Consider the following 19,392-nt stretch of genomic DNA (forward strand, 5'->3'; position numbering starts at 1 on the left):
TGTAGGTCCTTTTCTTCTCTTGTGTTTCCCACTTAGAGAAGTTCCTTTAGCATTTGTTGTAGAGCTGGTTTGGTGGTGCTGAATTCTCTTAGCTTTTGCTTGTCTGTAAAGCTTTTGATTTCTCCATCGAATCTGAATGAGATCCTTGCCGGGTAGAGTAATCTTGGTTGTAGGTTCTTCCCTTTCATCACTTTAAGTATATCATGTCACTCCCTTCTGGCTTGCAGAGTTTCTGCTGAGAAATCAGCTGTTAACCTTATGGGAGTTCCCTTGTATGTTATTTGTCGTTTTTCCCTTGCTGCTTTCAGTAATTTTTCTGTGTCTTTAATTTTTGCCACTTTGATTACTATGTGTCTCGGCGTGTTTCTCCTTGGGTTTATTCTGTATGGGACTCTCTGTGCTTCCTGGACTTGGGTGGCTATTTCCTTTCCCATGTTAGGGAAGTTTTCGACTATAATCTCTTCAAATATTTTCTCTGGTCCTTTCTCTCTCTCTTCTCCTTCTGGGACCCCTATAATGCGAATGTTGTTGCGTTTAATGTTGTCCCAGAGGTCTCTTAGGCTGTCTTCATTTCTTTTCATTCTTTTTTCTTTAGTCTGTTCTGCAGCAGTGAATTCCACCATTCTGTCTTCCAGGTCACTTATCCGTTCTTCTGCCTCAGTTATTCTGCTATTGATTCCTTCTAGTGTAGTTTTCATTTCAGTTATTGTATTGGTCATCTCTGTTTGTTTGTTCTTTAATTCTTCTAGGTCTTTGTTAATCATTTCTTGCATCTTCTCAATCTTTGCCTCCATTCTTATTCCGAGGTCCTGGATCATCTTCACTATCATTATTCTGAATTCTTTTTCTGGAAGGTTGCCTATCTCCACTTCATTTAGTTGTTTTTCTGGGTTTTTTTCTTGTTCCTTCATCTGGTACATAGCCCTCTGCCTTTTCATCTTCTCTGTCTTTCTGTAACTGTCGCTTTGGTTTCTTTAAACTAAATGTTCTTATCCCTTTCATGTACCACCTCTTCATCTGGATCTGTTAGAGATAGGTGACACTGTGCTACCACATTTTCAGATATCCTATTAAAATATATTTAAGTAATGATCTGAACATAAAATGAGATCATTTGAGTGCATTAAGTAGCAAGAAAGTGGGAGCCTTTCTAGCAGGAGCAAATCTCTCCAAGCTGGTATCTTAGGCAAGGATTGTTCTCTTGTTTTTCTGGACTCAAATGAACAGGCAAATTTAAATTTATCTGGGTTCTTCTCTCTCTTAACTTAGAACACAATTAAATTAACTAGTTCAGAATTTAGCCATAACATCTTTAATATTGAATACAAAAATGATGAAGTACATTAATTATTAAATATTCTTTTTAAAAAATATTTATTTATTTGGTTGCACCGGGTCTTAGTTGCAGCAGGCAGGCTCCTTAGTTTCGGCTTGCGGACTCCTTAGTTGCGGCATGCCTGTGGGATCTAGTTCCCTGACCAGGGATTGAACCCGGGCCCCTGCATTGGGAGCTCAGAGTCTTAACCATTGAGCCACCAGGGAAGTCCCAGTTAGTAAATACTCTTGATTTGATATTATAGATTATGTAAATAATTCTGTGCCAAAATTTGAAGCTGAAGAGCTAATTGTTCTTTAATGTCTTTGACAACATAGTTTATAGATTTGCAAAAGTATTCAAACTACACCTTTTTAAGTGTGCACGTGTACAGTTATGCAGCACTCTGATTGTAAACCAAAGGATCCTCAAATCCATGCTCTATCAGATTCTTTCTGAGGATGTAAAAATCTTTGATCTCAGAGAGCAGGCTTCCTACTAATTATTGGTTCTGGAAAACAAACAAATAGAAAACACACGTCTTTTTTTTTTAGGACTTTGAAAGCAACAATCTTTCATATTAGCTTGCTCAGGCACTAAAGGGGAGCGTGGTGTCATTCAAGTGCTGCATCCTGCAAAGTATGTATACCCTGGCATGCCCAGACACTGGGAAAAGGTACAGCAAAGAAGGGCTTAGAAAAATATTTTCCTGAGATTGAAATAGGACAACTTTGTTTTCCAAAAACCTACTGCGATCTAGTGTTTTACACAAAAATTCCCAGTATAGGGATTTGATCCCTTTTAAGTGACACTATCTTTCAAATAATTTGATTTTCAAAACCTTATTGTTATTTTAAAATTATATATGCTCACTGATTTTTAAAAAGAAAGTCAAACAATAGAGAAAAATACAAGGAAGAAAGTGAACACAACTGGAACTCACACGATATATTCCCACCATATGGGGGAGGATTCTTTCAGACATCTCTCTCTTTCTCTCTCTATATACAGAAATATGCATATGAATTTAAATACATAAAATGATATTGTACCTTCTGTTTCCAGAATGGTATTGTTGCAGACGGAGTAGACATCTTTCTGTGGCAGATGACTTGATTCTTGGTGGTAAAGCATAGTGGTTGTGGGTAGGAGGAGTCACAGAGCCTAGGTTTTAATTTCTTCTCCACTCAATATGTGACATTGGGCAAGTGATTTAACCCATCTCTATGTACCTCGGTTTCCTCATAATGCAAAAATGGGGATGATAATATTACCTACCTCAGAGAGTTGATGTGAGAGTAAAATCAGATCACGTAATTGTTTGACAGTACCTGCAACATAATTAGTACTTAATACATTTTAACTATCTTAACTAAATATAAGTTTCAACTTCATAGTAACACTGAAGGTTGTTAAAATACGAACGTGGGATATTTTTTTCAAGTAACTTTCATCATGATAATCCCAAACCATGCTTTTAACATAAATTATTATTGCTTCTACATATAACTATATCTCCACTGACGCTGGTATTTGCATGCAGCAAATACTATGAACTTATCGACTGATCTACCTGAAGACTTTAACAGAAGGAGATGAACTACCTTTTTATGGAGGCCTCTTTAAGAATTGTTCTGTGGAATGCAAGGTGCCTTTAAGCAAGAGAGTTTTACTGCACTGGCTTTATAAAACATGACTCCAACTAAAAATCCCTGTTAATTATTAAACCCTTATGTATAATCTGGACACCTGACACTGCTGATACTGCAGATTGAGAGCAGAGAGTGTTTGTCCCTCAAGTTAAGCCTAAACACCAATAGAAAAAGGTAGTTATCAAGGGATTTAAAAACCCCAAAACTTTTCCTCTTACATTTAGTAAAGAGTGTGGGGTATCTCCTGTTTTGGCTGGCATATCTGGCGCCTAAACAACTGGTTTAAACCTTGTTTGGGATTCCTGCTTGTTTTAGCATGGCGGATCTTGGAGTTCACAGAATCCTCCTTCTCGTTATTTCTCTGACAAAGTGTCTGGAGGGCACAAAACTGCTGGCAGACTTAAAAAAATGTGGTGACTTGGAATGTGAAAGTAAGTCGCTTTTCTTTTTTTTCCTTCTTTTCCTCTTAAAATGAGGCTCTGAAATGATATAAAACGTTATTGTGGACATGTATGATAAAAATGAACATTAATATCATTGAGAAATATTTATAATTGTAAGGTATAGTACACTATAAAAAAGAAATGCTGGAAGCAAAGTATTTTGTGACAGTTTTTAATGTAAATATACAAAGGGGCAAAGATCAGCCTGATATATAAATATATAAGAAATTTTAAGGATATTAATCCAGATCTCAAAAACAAACTAATTAGCACTTTTACTATTTTTTAAGATAAGTGTAATTGATTTGTATTAAAAAAGATATCAAGCCATTTGATAGTTATTTTTATGAAGCCCTTACATTTTTTAGTTTCTATTTCACAATCAGAAGTTTCTGATTCTCATGAGTTTTCTAAGACTGTTTTTATTTCAAACTGTCATGATTTATTGTGTAAACTTTATCAAACATTAATTATTTCTGTGTTCCCTTATTATGCAAAAATACTGAAATCAGTGTTAGGAGTACATAATTTTATTTATATCTTTGAATATTAAACTTCCTCTTCTACAAAGAGAAATTAATTTTCATTTTATTGCTTAAGAACTTATTTTCTGAAATTGGCATTATGGTACAAAATGAATAGCATCCCAGTATATTAGAATTGCTTTATATTGTTCTATCCCTCCAGTATGTGAGAATTACTTCGAATTTGCAACACGTAATTAAAAATGCAAAATATTATTAGTATGAACATAAATGATTTAAAAGTAAATTTTTTATGTGTAAACATTTTCCTTAATCATTTGGATACATAATTTAATATATAGAGAATGTTTACTAGATGATGTTTTATAATAATATTATTATAACAATTTTTCTTTCCTTCTTTACAACCTCATTTTAGTTTCCTTAGGGCTAGGCACATAACATGGAAAGAAAGAGAACATTCAAATTTATAGTAATTGATAAAAGTTTTTTAACTTTAATTGCCCGACTTAATGAAAAGGTTTTACATATGCCAGTATAATTATAATTGTTAATAAGGTATGTATATTACTTTATGTGCTGAAGGGCTAAATCTAGCATATGTGGTTATGATCATTCATAGTTATTAAGGGCCTATTATGCGCTGGGTCTGGGGGATGAGGGGTGTGTATCTAAGAGGGATAAAATGAAATGTAAGATAAGTTTCTTGTCCTCCAGGGATTTTCATTCTAGTGAATGATGACAAGACAGGTCAATATGAAACAGTAAATAGTAATACAACATGAGGATAATAGATAATATTGAAATTCAGAGAAGCGGCAGAGTAGGCTGGACCAATTAGGGTTGTCTTATAGTGGAAGTAGGATATGAGTTGTCCATGAAGAGAGACTGATGGGTTTTTAGAAAGGCTTAGGAAAAAACAGAAAGAAAACTCAGAATACAGAAGGCGGATGTTGCAGTGAAAAGAACTTCAGTTCAAATCTGGCTCCACCATTTATCAGGTGTGTGACCAACTCTTTGATAGTTAATTAAAGGCTCATTTTTTAGTCTGAGATGAGATTATTTACCTCATAGGTCTGTTTTGAGGATTTAATAATAGCAGTAATAAAAGGTATGAAAGAGCTTATCATGATGCCTGGAGTATAGTAGGTGCCAGAAGAAAACTAATTATCTTTTCCTTCCCTTCTCTACTGTATGTTTTTCTCTGCATGTTTACATAGCTTTAATAAGCAGAGTCTTAGCCATAAGAGATTACAGAGGACCTGACTGTCGATACCTGAACTTCACTAAGGGAGAAGAGATATCCGTTTATGTTAAACTCGCAGGAGAAAGGGAAGATTTGTGGGCAGGAAGTGTAAGTATCTAATCTTACAAATTGAATACAGAATAAATGACTAGCTTGCACAAGGATGCCTGCTGTTCATCTCTAAAGGAGCTTTAAGAATTTAAAAGTACTTTATATATATATTAAAAACCCTTAACATATTTAAACAAACAAACAAAAAAATGGTCATGTTCAGTGTTGGTTCCAGAATTTCTATAAAAAGTAGCTTTGGGGAAGCCAGTCTGGTTGGGATGAAGGTTTAAGAGTGCCTTGAAATTACTTTTACACAGCATGCATAGTTTTTGAACTTAGGTTTTATATTTATTTGGAGAGACTTCAGAGGGGCCAATGGAGATTATGGGATGACTAGGTAACCCCAGCTATCCCTTGGTGCTACCAATGGCCAAGTTTAAGAGAGACTGGGAAGTTTTAGTTAATCAGATTAAAAGACATGTCTTGGGAATTCCCTGGTGGTCCAATGGTTAGAACTCTGCGCTTTCATTGCCGAGGGCGCAGTTTCATTCCCTGGTTGGGGAACTAAGATCCTACTTGGCCAAAAAAAAAAAAAAAAAAAAAAAGACATGACTTTCTGAGCAAATAAAGGACTGAGTTGCTATTGAAGAGATCCTCAGAAAGATTAGTAGCCTAGGGAAGTGAGGTATATGAATTTTTCATGGAGGAAAAGAATAACTGAGAGAGACTACTATTTGGCCCAAAGTCCTATTACACTGAAATGCCTAGACGCCTGAATCACCTCTCTGAATATACAACATAGAAAAATTAATGATTAATATTTTCAGTTGAATATAGGTTTGTATCTTAGATTATATCATGCTTTAGAATGAAAAGATGCCATGACAAGTGATTTTACTCCCAAGCTGAACAAGCATGACCAACCTGATACCTACATCATTTCCATATTGCGTATGCATAAGATCTCTTCCCTGTGTAGCCTCTGTGATCTTTATTTGAAGGAGCAGATTCTATTTGGGTCTATCCTGCTTTTTAGCATGAGGGGCTACATGACTGAACCTCAGACTGTTGTTGGCCAGAATTGTTTACCTGGACTTTGCAGCTCCCAAGACTTCTTACTGCTTATGGTGCCTTAAACATGCCATTTCTCTGTCTTGAATGCATGGGAGGTATCCAATGCAACTATAAGGAAAATGACACAGTAAGTATCATAAGAGGAAAAGAAAGCATTCTTTCTTGTTTACTATGTGTGAAAATGATAGTTCCACACAAAAGCAGCATGTAATGTGTGGAGCCAGGGTGAAGTTTCAAGCACACTTGGTTTTGCGCCTTAGGTGTCTAGTCCAGGCAGATAACTGTCTAAGAAGCCACACTGTGTGGTTAGGACTCTGGGCTTTCATTGCCAGAGGGCCCGGGTTCAATCCCTGGTCAGGGAACTAAGATCCCGTGAGCCCCACTGGCATGGCCAAGAAAAAGAAGCCACACTGTGGAGTTCATTCCTTCGGTTTCCAAATAATTGCAGCAACTGGAGAGCTGGAAGAATCGCAGTTGAGGTATAATGGTGCTGAATCAAAAGGCCAAAAGAAATATGCTCTTTAAACTTTGACAGGGATGGGAAATGGGCTGAGAGTGGTTATGTGAAGCCTTCACTCTTGGGGGACATCTTGTATGCACTTAAACTGGATTGAGAGGATCTCTGCTACCAAGGTACCCTCAGAAAAGTTGTATGGAACCAAATGCACTCTGGAAGACTCATAGATCCTTACTATCTTGATGAATCCACCTCAGCCCTTCAGAGTTTAAACATCTTACCCAATTTTGACATCCTGAAAATGCTGCATATGTCACAGCTCCATCTTGCTGGGCTACAGTCACCATTCTCTTGCTTTTTGATATTCCAGGTTTACTAGTGTAAATCTGTGGTCCACCTGGGCAAGAAAGGTCATTAAGAACAGAAAAAAGAAAGAAAATGTGTGGTTTTCCCTCTGAAATCTGAAAAAGTGGCATTTTATAGCTTGACCCTTTGTTCCCTCAGATTTATGCTGTTCTGTCGAGTAGCAAAAGGAATATGATTTCACTGACTTTCTTTTAGATGGTAAATGAAAGCTGTTAATGTTTGTAATTTGAAATAGATGAAAGCCAAGGACATGAAACAAAATTAGGCTCAATGGCTATTATTGCTTTGATCACTCTTACTTGCTAATCTTCATTCTTCATTTTGATAGAAAGGAAAGGACTTTGGGTATTTTCCCAGAGATGCAGTCCAGATTGAAGAGGTGTTCATATCTGAGGAAGTTGAAATATCAACAAAAGTGAGTAAACTCATTTCGGTTATTAATTGAATTTATTTATTTATTTATTAGAGAAAATTTATATTTTATTTTCTCTAACAAAAGAAATAGTTGTTGTAAACACCCAAGAATTCTTTTCCAATTACCAATAGTTTTTTTCTTCTTCTTCTTTTTTAATGAATGTATTATTTATTTTATTTAATTTATTTATTTTTATTAATTGATATTGGAGTATAGTTGCATTATCGGTTATTAATTGAATTTAAAATTTTTTGGCTAAAACAGTTTTCTGTGGTATAAGTGCCCATCAGTTATACATCTTATATAGTGGATATATAAAATAGTCTGAAAACTCACTCTAGGAATAGTTTGAGTATGTGAATAAAATCAGGTAAGACGAGATTGATGACAAGGATTTTGCTTACTGAAAAATTAACAGGCAGTAGAGTGTAGTGGTTAAGAGCATGGATTCTGGAGGTAGACTGGGTTGAAAGCCTGACTCAGCCACTTAGTTGCCATGTGGTCTTGTGTGCCTTTTTTCTTATCTGTAAAATGAAGATGATGATTATGATATAGTGCTACCTCAACAAATTTATTGAGCAAAAAATGAGCATATGTAAAGTACATAGAACAGCACTTAGTAAGTGCTATGTAAGTGTTAGATATTATTACTAATGTTATTGTCCTACTGGGACAGAGTTTATTTCCCACCACACTCTCTAGGTCTCATATCTGTAAACCTCTTTTGCTGTTGGAGTTTTAAATGAACTTGATAATGCTGGGCTTGATAATGAGAATGGGAATCAGAAGGTGACTCTTCAATATGTGAATTTGATTAGCCCATTTAATTCACATTCCAGGTTAAGCCTATTTACCTTACATGAGGTCAGTGTGAAGTCAGTCTGCCTAGTTAAGTAAACTATTATCTGGCTCTTTTCCAGCACAAATTCTGGGATTAACTGTCTATTCACTGTATAACTACTGGTCCCGTCAGTTCTGTCTCCAAAATATGTCTTCTCTTCATTTTTACTCTCCCCATAGCCCTGACTCAAAGCATCATTATCTCTTGAGTAGAACACTGCAGTAGGTTTCTAACGGGTCTCCTTGCCCCTACTTTTGCCCTCTTCCAATTCATTCTCCAGACAGCAATGGGTCTTATAGATACAAAAACAAAGAAATCAGATCATGTCATTCGCTTGGTTTAAAGCCTTTTTATGGCATTGCATTGAACCTGGAATCAAGCCCTGACTCCTAACCCTGGCTCTACATGATCTGCTCCTGCCCCCGCTGCTGACCCTGTCACGTGCCACTCTCCCCGCACTCACTATGCTCCTGGCCACACTGGCCTATTGATAGTTCTTAGAACATGCCAAGCTCTTTCCTAGCCCAGAAACCCAAATGGGCTGTTCCCTCTGTTTGGAATGCTTCCCCTAAGTTCTTCACCTGGTTAGTTCCTTCTTATCCTTTAGGTCACAGCTTAGACATCAGTGCCTCAGAGAGCTTTTCCATGATGATTCTAAAGGAATTACTGCTTCTTAATCACAGCTTCCTGTTTACTTCCTACATAGCACTTATCACAATTTATAATTACGTTTTTCTATTGTTTACTGTAGAATTTCAGCACCTGGCACAGTGCAGAGCACATAGTAAGCATATAGAAAGCCCATAGTCTTTATTTTTTAAAAAACATGTATTTATTTAGGCTGCACCGGGTCTTAGTTGCAGCATGCATGTGGGATCTAGTTCCCCGACCAGGGATCGAACCCAGGCCCCCTGCGTTGGGAGCACGGAGTCTTACCCACTGAACCACCAGGGAAGTCCCTAGAGGGCCCAAATTCTTAGGTCAAGTTCCCTGGGAAATAGACTCCAAGATGGATCTTTGCATCCAAGAGGTTTACTAGGGAGTACCCTTGGGAATAGCACCTGTGAGGGAATACAAGGAAAAGCAGGATTGGGCAGACAGAGAAGTTGAACTGTGATCCGGTTGCAACAAAGGTTTCAGGTGATTCCATAAGGAGCTTTGAAGCTCCTGTGGCCTTTCAGGGTTGTCCTGAATAGGGGCAAGGGGCCCCTTTTTATCCTTTTTATCCTTGCATGACTGGCTTTTTATCCTTGCATGACTGGCTCATCTGGGGTAGTATAACCTTGGGCTAGATTAGGCTAGTATTTACTAGAGACAGTTGCTATTTTAATTACTTGATTCATTTAATCCTCACAACACCCCTATAAGGTAGGTACTGTCATTATTCTCATTTCACAGATGAGGACACTGAGGCATAGAAAGGTCATCATATTCGCCCAAGGTCACAGAGCTAGTAAACGGCAGGATTAGGATTTGAACCCAGAGTGTTTGGCTCCAGCGTCTGTTGTTAATCACCTACTATGTTGCAATGCCAAAAAATACTGTAAAATTGCAATTCTGAAGTTTATTATTTTTTTTATTTTTATTTTTTAAATTTATTTTTATTTTTGGCTGTGCTGGGTCTTCGTTTCTGTGCGAGGGCTTTCTCTAGTTGTGGAGAGCAGGGGCCGCTCTTCATCGCAGTGCGCGGGCCTCTCACTATCGCGGCCTCTCTTGTTGCAGAGCACAGGCTCCAGACGCGCAGGCTCAGTAGTTGTGGCTCACGGGCCCAGTTGCTCCGCGACATGTGGGATCTTCCCAGACCAGGGCTCGAACCCGTGTCCCCTGCACTGGCAGGCAGACTCTCAACCACTGCGCCACCAGGGAAGCCCTGAGGTTTATTTTTGTAAAATTCTGAGCTTTATTCTCATTTCATAATGGTGATATCCAAAGAGCAGTGTATATCACTGTTTCATACCTTCAGATAAAAAAAAAATAGCTTTACCATTTTTCTTCTTGATGATTTGGTTGTTTTGTGAGATGAGCAAGGGGATCACTGCTTCCATCGACTACATGCAATATCTCAATAAAAGAAGTCTAAGTGAGGACTTCCCCAGTGGTCCAGTGGTAAAGAATCTGCCTTCCAATGCAGGGGACACCAGTCCGATCCCTGGTCGGGGGATTAAGATCCCACATGCCACGGGGCAACTGAGTCCGCACACTACAACCACTGAGCTCGCGCGGCTCAACCTGCGTTGCCGCGAACTACAGAGCCCATGTGCCCTGGAGCCCGCATGCCACAAGTAGAGAGAAGCCCGCATGCCGCAGCTACAACCCAACGCAGCCAAAAAAAAGAAGTTTTTTTAGTGCAACTTCTAACCAGGCCTTCATGCTTTAGAGTCTTTGGTTTGTCTGAGCTGTGACCATGTGCTGTAAATTCCCCTCCCTGAAAGCGCTGCACAGCTGCATATGTCCATTCAGTGTACCCTTACCAGGAGCAAGATTTTGTGGCCATGTACACCTGTTCACTAGAGTTTATTTGCAGAATATACTCAATACTTGATTGCCTCTGCTTCTGAAGTTCTTCAATTATTTGATAGTAAATAAATCCTAATGCAAGAGGATTTTCATTTAGGTTTATATCATTAACCTTGAAAAGTCAGTTATGATACAAGTGTTTGAGATTAGGAGTTTTTGCTCTGCTGTTGAGCTAGTTGTGTGGCCTTGGGAAAATCATACTCATCCATTTTAAATGATTTCAGAGAAACAAGGAGTTTTTATATATTAATGTCAATCGTAACTTTTTTTCTTTCAGGAATCTGACTTTCTCTGTCTTCTTGGAATAAGCTACACATTTGAAAATGAAGATAGTGAGTTAAACAGTGATAATGGTGAAAATACATATCCATATGAAGAAGACAAGGAACCCAAATCTAGAGTATATGAAAGTGATTTTCAGATAGACCTTGGCTTTTATTCAACTTCTGAAAGTACTTTGTTTGAAGACCAATTTCCAGCATCAGAGGCTCCTGAAGATATTAGAAGTACTAGTGAATCAAAGGACTGGGAAGCAGTAGAAGCTGGAAATGTGGAACAGTATCCTATTCCAGAAGGGGATCATGTCCCACCATCCTCAGCCATTCCTGAAGTGAAAGGATGGTTTGGATTTGGAAAGGACCAAGCTGGAGAAAAGACTTTTGAATCAGTTACTGAACCTCTAGAAGAAAGCTCATTTCGAAGTAGAAAAATACCAGTGGAAGATGAGAATGACCCAGAGGGATTAAACAATGGTGAGCCCCAAACAGAACATAAGCAAGAACTTGAATCAGAATTTGATTCAGTGCCAAAGAAAGAGTCTGAACTAGTGTCTGAGTCAGAGCACATCCTCAATCCTCAAGACACTGGTTGGTTTGGTGGTGGATTTACAAGTTATTTTGGTTTTGGGGGTGAGGATACAGGGCTTGAATTATTGTCCAAAGAAAGCAACCCACCATTACAAGATGTTCCTAGTTCCATATCCTCTGAGGAAGAACCCACCGTTCCATGTACAGAAATATTAACAGAAAAAGAAGACACAATCACTAATGATAGCTCAATTCTCAAGCCAAGTTGGTTTGATTTTGGTTTTGCTATGCTAGGATTTGCATATGCTAATGAAGATAAAATTATATCAGATGATGGAAAAAATGAAGAAGAAGGTGGGGGAGATAAACATGGACATCCTCCAACAAGTGAATTTGACACTGATAAGGAACAAGAAATAAAAATAACAAAAATTATGGAAACTGAAAATCAAATAGGCAAGAAAATGGTCTTAGAGAAAACAGATGATTCTGATACTTTACCGTATTTTAAAAAGTTCTTGTATACTTTTGACAACCCCTGGAACTTCCAGAACATTCTAAAGGAGACAGAATTGCCATCTCCCAAAGAGACACTGGATGAAAATAATGGAGGTGAAAATGTTAAAAGAGAAGAATTTTCAGCTGAGTATTACCCCACAGATAATACGGAAGATATGATGTTGAAGAACGGATACAGTCAGCCAGGTTAGTATAAAAATATCTATAATATGATTTCTTTTTAAAATATAATCTATTTTTAAAATTTTTTATACAGCAGGTTCTTATTAGTTATCTATTTTATACATATTAGTGTATATACGTCAATCCCAATCTCCCAATTCATCACACCACCACCCCTCCCCCCCACCACTTTCCCCGCTTGGTGTCCATACATTAAACATAATCTATTTTTAAAAGTGCAAATCACATGAAACATCCAGGAATCCATATTTCTCAAAATACTCAATAATCAACAACAACTTTATCAATCACCCTTTTATCAATTTCTGGTTTACTCTGGGATTTAGTAGATCTTAATATCATAAAATAAAATCCCAAGGGACAAAGAATGATTGGCTATATATGGATGTTTCAAGGAGATCTCAAGGTATTTTACAATAAGTTTTAATGAAACTATTATACGTAAACAGGTTAAAAATATAAATAGTGCTAAGGTTTTGTTTTGTTTTGTTTCTTTTTAGCAAAAGCAATTTCTGTTCCCTCTGTCCGTTTCTACTTCTACCTCTGTCCCAGGGACAATAATTTCCTTTATTTTTAAAAGAAAATTTCCTTTAGTGTTTATCTCTATTTTCTAAATAAAATATTTATATTCTTCTTTGAGTAACCTATTTTAGATGATGTTCATTGACTGCCTGTTCTGTTAGGTGAGAATTTTTTCTTATTTGCACTCAGTTCATTTACACCTTCCCAATATAGCTATATCTGAATGGTGTTCTTAGAAACCTAAGCTAAGGTAATTTAAAATTGTCTTGATTCCTGAATGATATTTTATTCTAGATCTATAGCTCCTCCCCCCAAGAAGAGCTATGATAACAAGGGTTTTCTTTAACTGTACAAGATAATAAGGAAACTCAAGCAAAAACAGTGTAAAAAGTTTTCAGCTTTCTTCCTCAAGTCTCTCAATTCTGGGAGATCAACAGAGGGCAACAGAAGAGAGCAGAGTATCAGAGGATACTTCTAGATCTAGATGTCCAGGTATCTAGCAACTCCTATGATTAAAAACAAGTGGATAATATTTTAAGTAAAGAATTATATAACATGACTTTCCCACATCTCCATTCTGATGTCTCTATGATGGACAGATTAGAAACTCAACAAATATTGGCCAATAATACAGAAACAATCAAATCCTAGAATGACAGAAAAACTTTCACAAGAAGAGATCAACAATGTTGCAAACTCAGAAGGAAACACATTTCACTGGTGCTGGTTGATTATCTTGAATTTCCAGAAGAACTATATGTTATTTCTCTTAATATTCTAGAAAATATGAGTTCTTTACTTGATCAACATCCTCAACCAGAATATAGACTTTAGATTCTAACCCTTTTCTAAATAAGAAACGTGGTGTGATGATTTTCATGACTGAAAACATTAGAGACCTAGATTTTCAAAGGCTAGAGGAAATTATTTTGTTCTAAGCTTGTTAGATCCTAAGGGAATATTTGTGAAAAAGCAGATGAATAATTGGAAAGAAGAGAGACTAAAAGAAAACAATATCAGACCCAGAAATACAGTATTCAAAATATAGATATATAAAAATATTTTAGAGCTTATTTATAGAAACTTCAGGGCATTCTGAATATCATTTTAGTAGAATTTATTTATCATTTCATATAGTGATGCTGGGAGAATTTCTAAATATGAATAACTTGGTAGATAGTCAAATGAGAACAGGGCATTTATGCAATTATAACTAGTTTTGAGGAACTTTTATAAAAATGTTAAGAAATTCCTTTAAGTTTCAGAAAAAAGATGTCTTACTATATAAATACTTCAAAACATTTCACTATTAATTAAATGAAAAACAAGCTGGGGTCATGCAAAGTTTGTTTTAAAAAAAGTATACTAGGGACTTCCCTGGTGGTGCAGTGTTTGTTTAAGAATCCGTCTTCCAATGCTGGGGGACTCGGATTTGATCCCTGGTTGGGGAACTAAGATCTCACATGCTGCAGGACAACTAAGCCCGCGCGCTCTAGAGCCTCCGAGCCCCAACGAAGAGCCCGCATGGGGCAATGGAAGATCCCGCATGACGCAACGAAGATCCCGAGTGCTACAACTAAGACCCGACACAGCCAAATAAATAAATAAATAAATAAATACTAAAAAAAAAAAAAAAAAAAAAAGGACACTGAAAGAGGGATTCAGATAAAACACAGACTCTATTTTCTCAATATTGGAGAAATAGCTAAAATAGCCAATATTTTCAGATAATTTCAACAACTCTTTTAGGGAATAACAAATGAAAACTTGACTTATTTAGAAAGAGTGCATAAGGAAAAATGAATCACCGATCTTGAATAAGTATTTATGAAAAGCTGAGGCTTGAGATAACCACATTTACAAAAAGCTAATATCCTGACATAAGAATTTACAAAACAGATAAATTAGGGAACAATTATTTATATTACAATATTAATAACTATTTTACAAAAGGACTCCAAACTGAGCTTATTTAAATAATGAATTTCCCAAGTACAGTTAAATATGAAAACTATTCATTATTTTATTTGAATTAAAATTCTGTTTATTAATTTATTAATAATTGTAAGAAAGTCATATCTGTATCTAATGTACTTTTTTTAATTGAAGTATTGTTGATTTACAATGTTTCAGGTGTACAGCAAAGTGATTCAGTTATACATATATAACTGAATATATATATGTATAAGAATATATGTATATTCTTTTTCAGATTCTTTTCTATATTAGGTTATTATAAGGTATTGAATATAGTTCCCTGTGCTATACATTAGGACCTTGTTGTTTATCCATTTTATATACAGTAGTGTATAACTGTTAATCCCAAATTCCTAATTTATCTCTCCCCCGCTTTCCCCTTTGGTAACCATAAATTTGTTTTCTATGTCTGTGAGTCTACTTCTGTTTTGTAAATAAGTTCATCTGTATCATTTTTGAGACTCCACATATAAGTGATATCATATGATATTTGTCTTTCTCTGACTTCATTTAATATGATAATCTCTAGGTCCATCAATGTTGCTGCAAATGGCATTATTTCATTCTTTTTTATGTCTGAGTAATAGTCCATTGTATATACATGCCATCTTCTTTATCTCTTCATCTGTCGATGGACATTTAGGTTGCTTCTATGTCTTGGCTATTTGTAAATATTGCTGCTATGAACATTGGGGTGCCTGTATCTTTTCAAATTATAGTTTTCTCCCGATATATGCCCAGGAATGGGATTGTTGGATCATATGGTAGTTCTATTTTTAGTTTTTTCAGAAACCTCCATACTGTTCTCCATAGTGGCTGCATCAGTTTACATTTCTACCCACAGTATAAGAGGGTTCCCTTTTCTCCACACCCTCTCCAGCATTTATTGTTTGTAGAGTTTTTTTTTTTTTTAAAGGAATTCCTTTATTTTTATTTTATTTTTATTTATTTATTTATTTATGGCTGTGTTGGATCTTAGTTTCTGTGCGAGGGCTTTCTCTAGTTGCGGCAAGTGGGGGCCACTCTTCATCACGGTGCACGGGCCTCTCACTATCGCGGCCTCTCTTGTTGTGGAGCACAGGCTCCAGACGCGCAGGCTCAGTAGTTGTGGCTCACGGGCCTAGGTGCTCCGCGGCATGTGGGATCTTCCCAGACCAGGGCTCGAACCCATGTCCCCTGCATTGGCAGGCAGATTCTCAACCACTGCGCCACCAGGGAAGCCCGTTTGTAGAGTTTTTGATGATAACCATTCTGACTGTTGTGAGGTGATACCTCATTGTACTTCTGATTTGAATTTCTCTAATAATTAGCAACATTGAACATCTTTTCATGTGCTTCTTGGCCATCCATATGTCTTCTTTGGAGAAATGCCTATTTAGGTCTTCCACTCAGTTTTTTGATTGGGTTGTTTGCTTTTTTGATATTGAGCTGTATGGGCTGTTTGTATATTTTGGAAATCAATCCCTTGTCAGTTGCATCATCCACAAATATTTTCTCCCATTCCGTAGGTTGTCTTTTTGTTTTGCTTATGGTTTCCTTTGCTGTGCAAAGCATTTTAGTTTAATTAGGTCCCATTTGTTTATTTTTGGTTTTGTTTCCATTTCCATCTCTAGGAAACAGATCCCCCAAAATACTGTTGTGATTTATGTCAAAGAGTGTTCTGCCTATGTTTTCCTCTAGGAGTTTTATAGTATCCAGTCTTACATTTAGGTCTTTAATCCATTTTGAGTTTATTTTTGTATACAGTAGTAGAGAATGTTCTAATTTCATTCTTTTACATGTAGCTGTCCAGTTTTCCCAGCACCATTTATTGAAGATACCGTCTTTTCTCCATTGTATATTCTTACCTCCTTTGTTCTAGATTAATTGACCATAAGTGCATGGGTCTATTTCTAGGCTCTCTATCCTGTTCCACTGATCCATGTGTCTTTGTTCCAGTACCATACTATTTTGATGACGGTAGCTTTGTAGTATAGTCTGAAGTCAGGGAACTTGATTCCTCCAGCTCTTCTTTTTCAAGATTGTTTTGGCTTCTAATGTAAATCTTAAAGCTTAGATTTAAGTAATGTGAAAATAATACCTCAAAAGTTTAATCAAATATGAAATTATTATAGGAAATTTTCATTTTCTTCACATATATTTATTTCAAATACAGTGTAAAACAATATTTAAAATAAACCAATTTAGGCACATATAAATTTGGTGTAATTAATTGTCAAATAAGCCTTTTTTCCCCTAATGCCATTAAACATCATTGTAGATCACTATTTGAGTCCTGTATTTACAACAGTCCTATTGTATTCAGACTCCTGAGTTGATTGTTCATTTTTAAGTTTAACATCCACAGGTGGCATTAGTAAATTACAGATATGTGTTTCCTTACTTGGGACTTTCATCTTTTAAACAATGCTAAGTAAGTGACAGCATCAAAGCCATGTGTTAAATTCATAACTCAAAGAGCAAAGTTAGACATTGAATAATTCAGTTAGGACTATTCTTTAATATTGTTTTTCAGGGCTGCACTGATACTTTTCTATCCTTGTCTTAAAAAGTAACTGAGGATAAATCCCACAATTTACTTGAATCCTATAGCTCAGGCTAGGACTAGTTAGAACTTTTTTTTTTAATCCTGTTTGATTAGTTCATTGAATCAGGTGATCAGTTTAAACTATGTTTGAAAATTGAATTGTCTTAAATTGATGGCTATTTGACATGGTATGCACATGTATGCATATGATGACATGGTATGCATATGATACAACATTACAAATGTGTAAAATTATGACATATGTTTCAAATTAATTTTTTTTCTTAATTTTGGGGAAGGGTGATCCCTTTTATTTTTTATTATTATTTTTTATAAATTTATTTATAAATTTTTAAAAATAAATTTATTTATTTTTGGCTGCATTGGGTCTTTGTTGCTGCACGTGGGCTTTCTCTAGTTGCGGCAAGCAGAGTCTACTCTTCATTGCAGTGTGCGGGCTTCTCTTGTTGTGGAGCACGAGCTCTAGGCCTGCGGGCTCAGTAGTTGTGGCTTGCGGGCTTTAGAGCGCAGGCTTAGTAGTTGTGGTGCACGGTCTTAGTTGTTCCGCGGCATGTGTGATCTTCCTGGACCAGGGCTCAAACCCGTGTCCCCTGCATTGGCAGGCAGATTCTTAACCACTGCGTCACCAGGGAAGCCTGGTAATCCTTTTTAAATGAAAGTTCTTGAGATGTACATATATATCTTCATATATACAGGGTCATGAGTCAAAGGATGCAAATGCCCTTCAGAAGGTAGAAAAGGCAATGAAATGGGTTCTCCTCTAGAGCCTCCAGAAGGAACACACAGCCCTGCCAAAACCTTGGTTGTAGGATTTCTGATTTCCAGAACTCGAAGAGAATGTATTTGTATCCTTTAAACCACTAAGTGTGTGGTAATTTATTACATCAGAAGTAGCGAATAATAGAGGCTACAAATTTATGTTTTAATGAATTCTTTCCATAATGAAGTATCACAATGCCCACAAGATTCAAAGAATGACCTGCCTAGAAAAAAAATAGGAAGCCCACAACAAAGCAAGCATGTAAAAAAAAAATCCAAAACATTTCTCCTTATTTATTTGCAGATATGGTCTCTAAAATAGAGTTATCTATGAGAATTCATGAAGAAGTACATTTCAAAACTCTATTTTCTGAAAATAATGATGAAAAATCAAAAACATCACTAGACACTGAAAGGCCTGCTCAAGTGGAAGTAGACATATTTGTGGAAAATACCCTGTCAAACAGTCAGATCTTTTCAACTGATTACTCTTTGTCTTCTCAAAATTATGTTGCTCAAAAAGGTAAGAAACAAGCTATTTGTTCTCCAATGCAGCAAGTGAGGAAAAAATTAGATTCAAAATTACATCGTATCAAGTGTTAACATATTTTTATTTATAAATTGACAGAAGATGCTTCTGAGTGTCAGATTCTGAAATATTTATTTCAAATTGATGTTTATGATTTCCTGACTTCTGCGTATTCACCAATTGTAGTTCTTACAGAAAGGGTAAGTTGACGTTTTAGATGTTTTTCAATAATTTTACCTATTTTACTAAGTATAGGAACAGCTGAAAATTATGTTTGAGTGAATCCTCCCTATGTAAGTGTTACATAATATTTCTCTTTACATAAGATCTTACATGTAAGCTTTCTCCTTACATGAATGTTTTGTTGCATAGATGTTGTTAAGGATTTTTTCTAAAACTTTCCTTAAGCTTTGTTGATCTTGAGCATTTGGGTTTTTTCCTTCCCCCTTTTTTTTCAAATCAGGGGAAATTACACTAAGAGTTAACTCAGAAATAATATGAACTGAAAATTAATCTTAAGCAAATTATTAGTATTTGAATGACAGCTGTGACCTCAAAATGGTGTAATGTGAGAATCTTGCAAAAGCAACTAGTACCTCAAAATTTAACCAAGTCATAACTAAAATTCTAAAATCTGTCCACTTTTTCATTTATTGTAAATCCTATTAAATTCTATCTCATTTACTG

General features: G+C 36.2%; 1 protein-coding gene across 4 annotated transcripts in view; it reads left to right on the plus strand.

Moving 5' to 3' along the window:
• Positions 1–3,106: 3,106 nt before the first annotated feature.
• Positions 3,107–19,392, plus strand: part of MIA2 (MIA SH3 domain ER export factor 2) — a 113,872-nt gene continuing 97,586 nt past the window's right edge. For 3 of the 4 annotated variants that reach the window (XM_007178319.2, XM_057543481.1, XM_007178320.2), the window contains exons 1-6: positions 3,107–3,398; positions 5,116–5,249; positions 7,418–7,504; positions 11,140–12,373; positions 18,481–18,699; positions 18,805–18,905. In XM_007178319.2, coding sequence (XP_007178381.2) covers positions 3,284–3,398; positions 5,116–5,249; positions 7,418–7,504; positions 11,140–12,373; positions 18,481–18,699; positions 18,805–18,905 — 1,890 coding nt within the window. In that variant the 5' untranslated portion in view covers positions 3,107–3,283. Of the gene's footprint in view, positions 3,399–5,115; positions 5,250–6,246; positions 6,394–7,417; positions 7,505–11,139; positions 12,374–18,480; positions 18,700–18,804; positions 18,906–19,392 lie in introns of those variants that run through there. The other variant, XM_007178321.2, reaches the window with a different exon arrangement.

The sequence above is a fragment of the Balaenoptera acutorostrata genome, chromosome 3 (genome assembly GCF_949987535.1).
Source record: "Balaenoptera acutorostrata chromosome 3, mBalAcu1.1, whole genome shotgun sequence".
NCBI classification, from domain to species: domain Eukaryota; kingdom Metazoa; phylum Chordata; class Mammalia; order Artiodactyla; family Balaenopteridae; genus Balaenoptera; species Balaenoptera acutorostrata.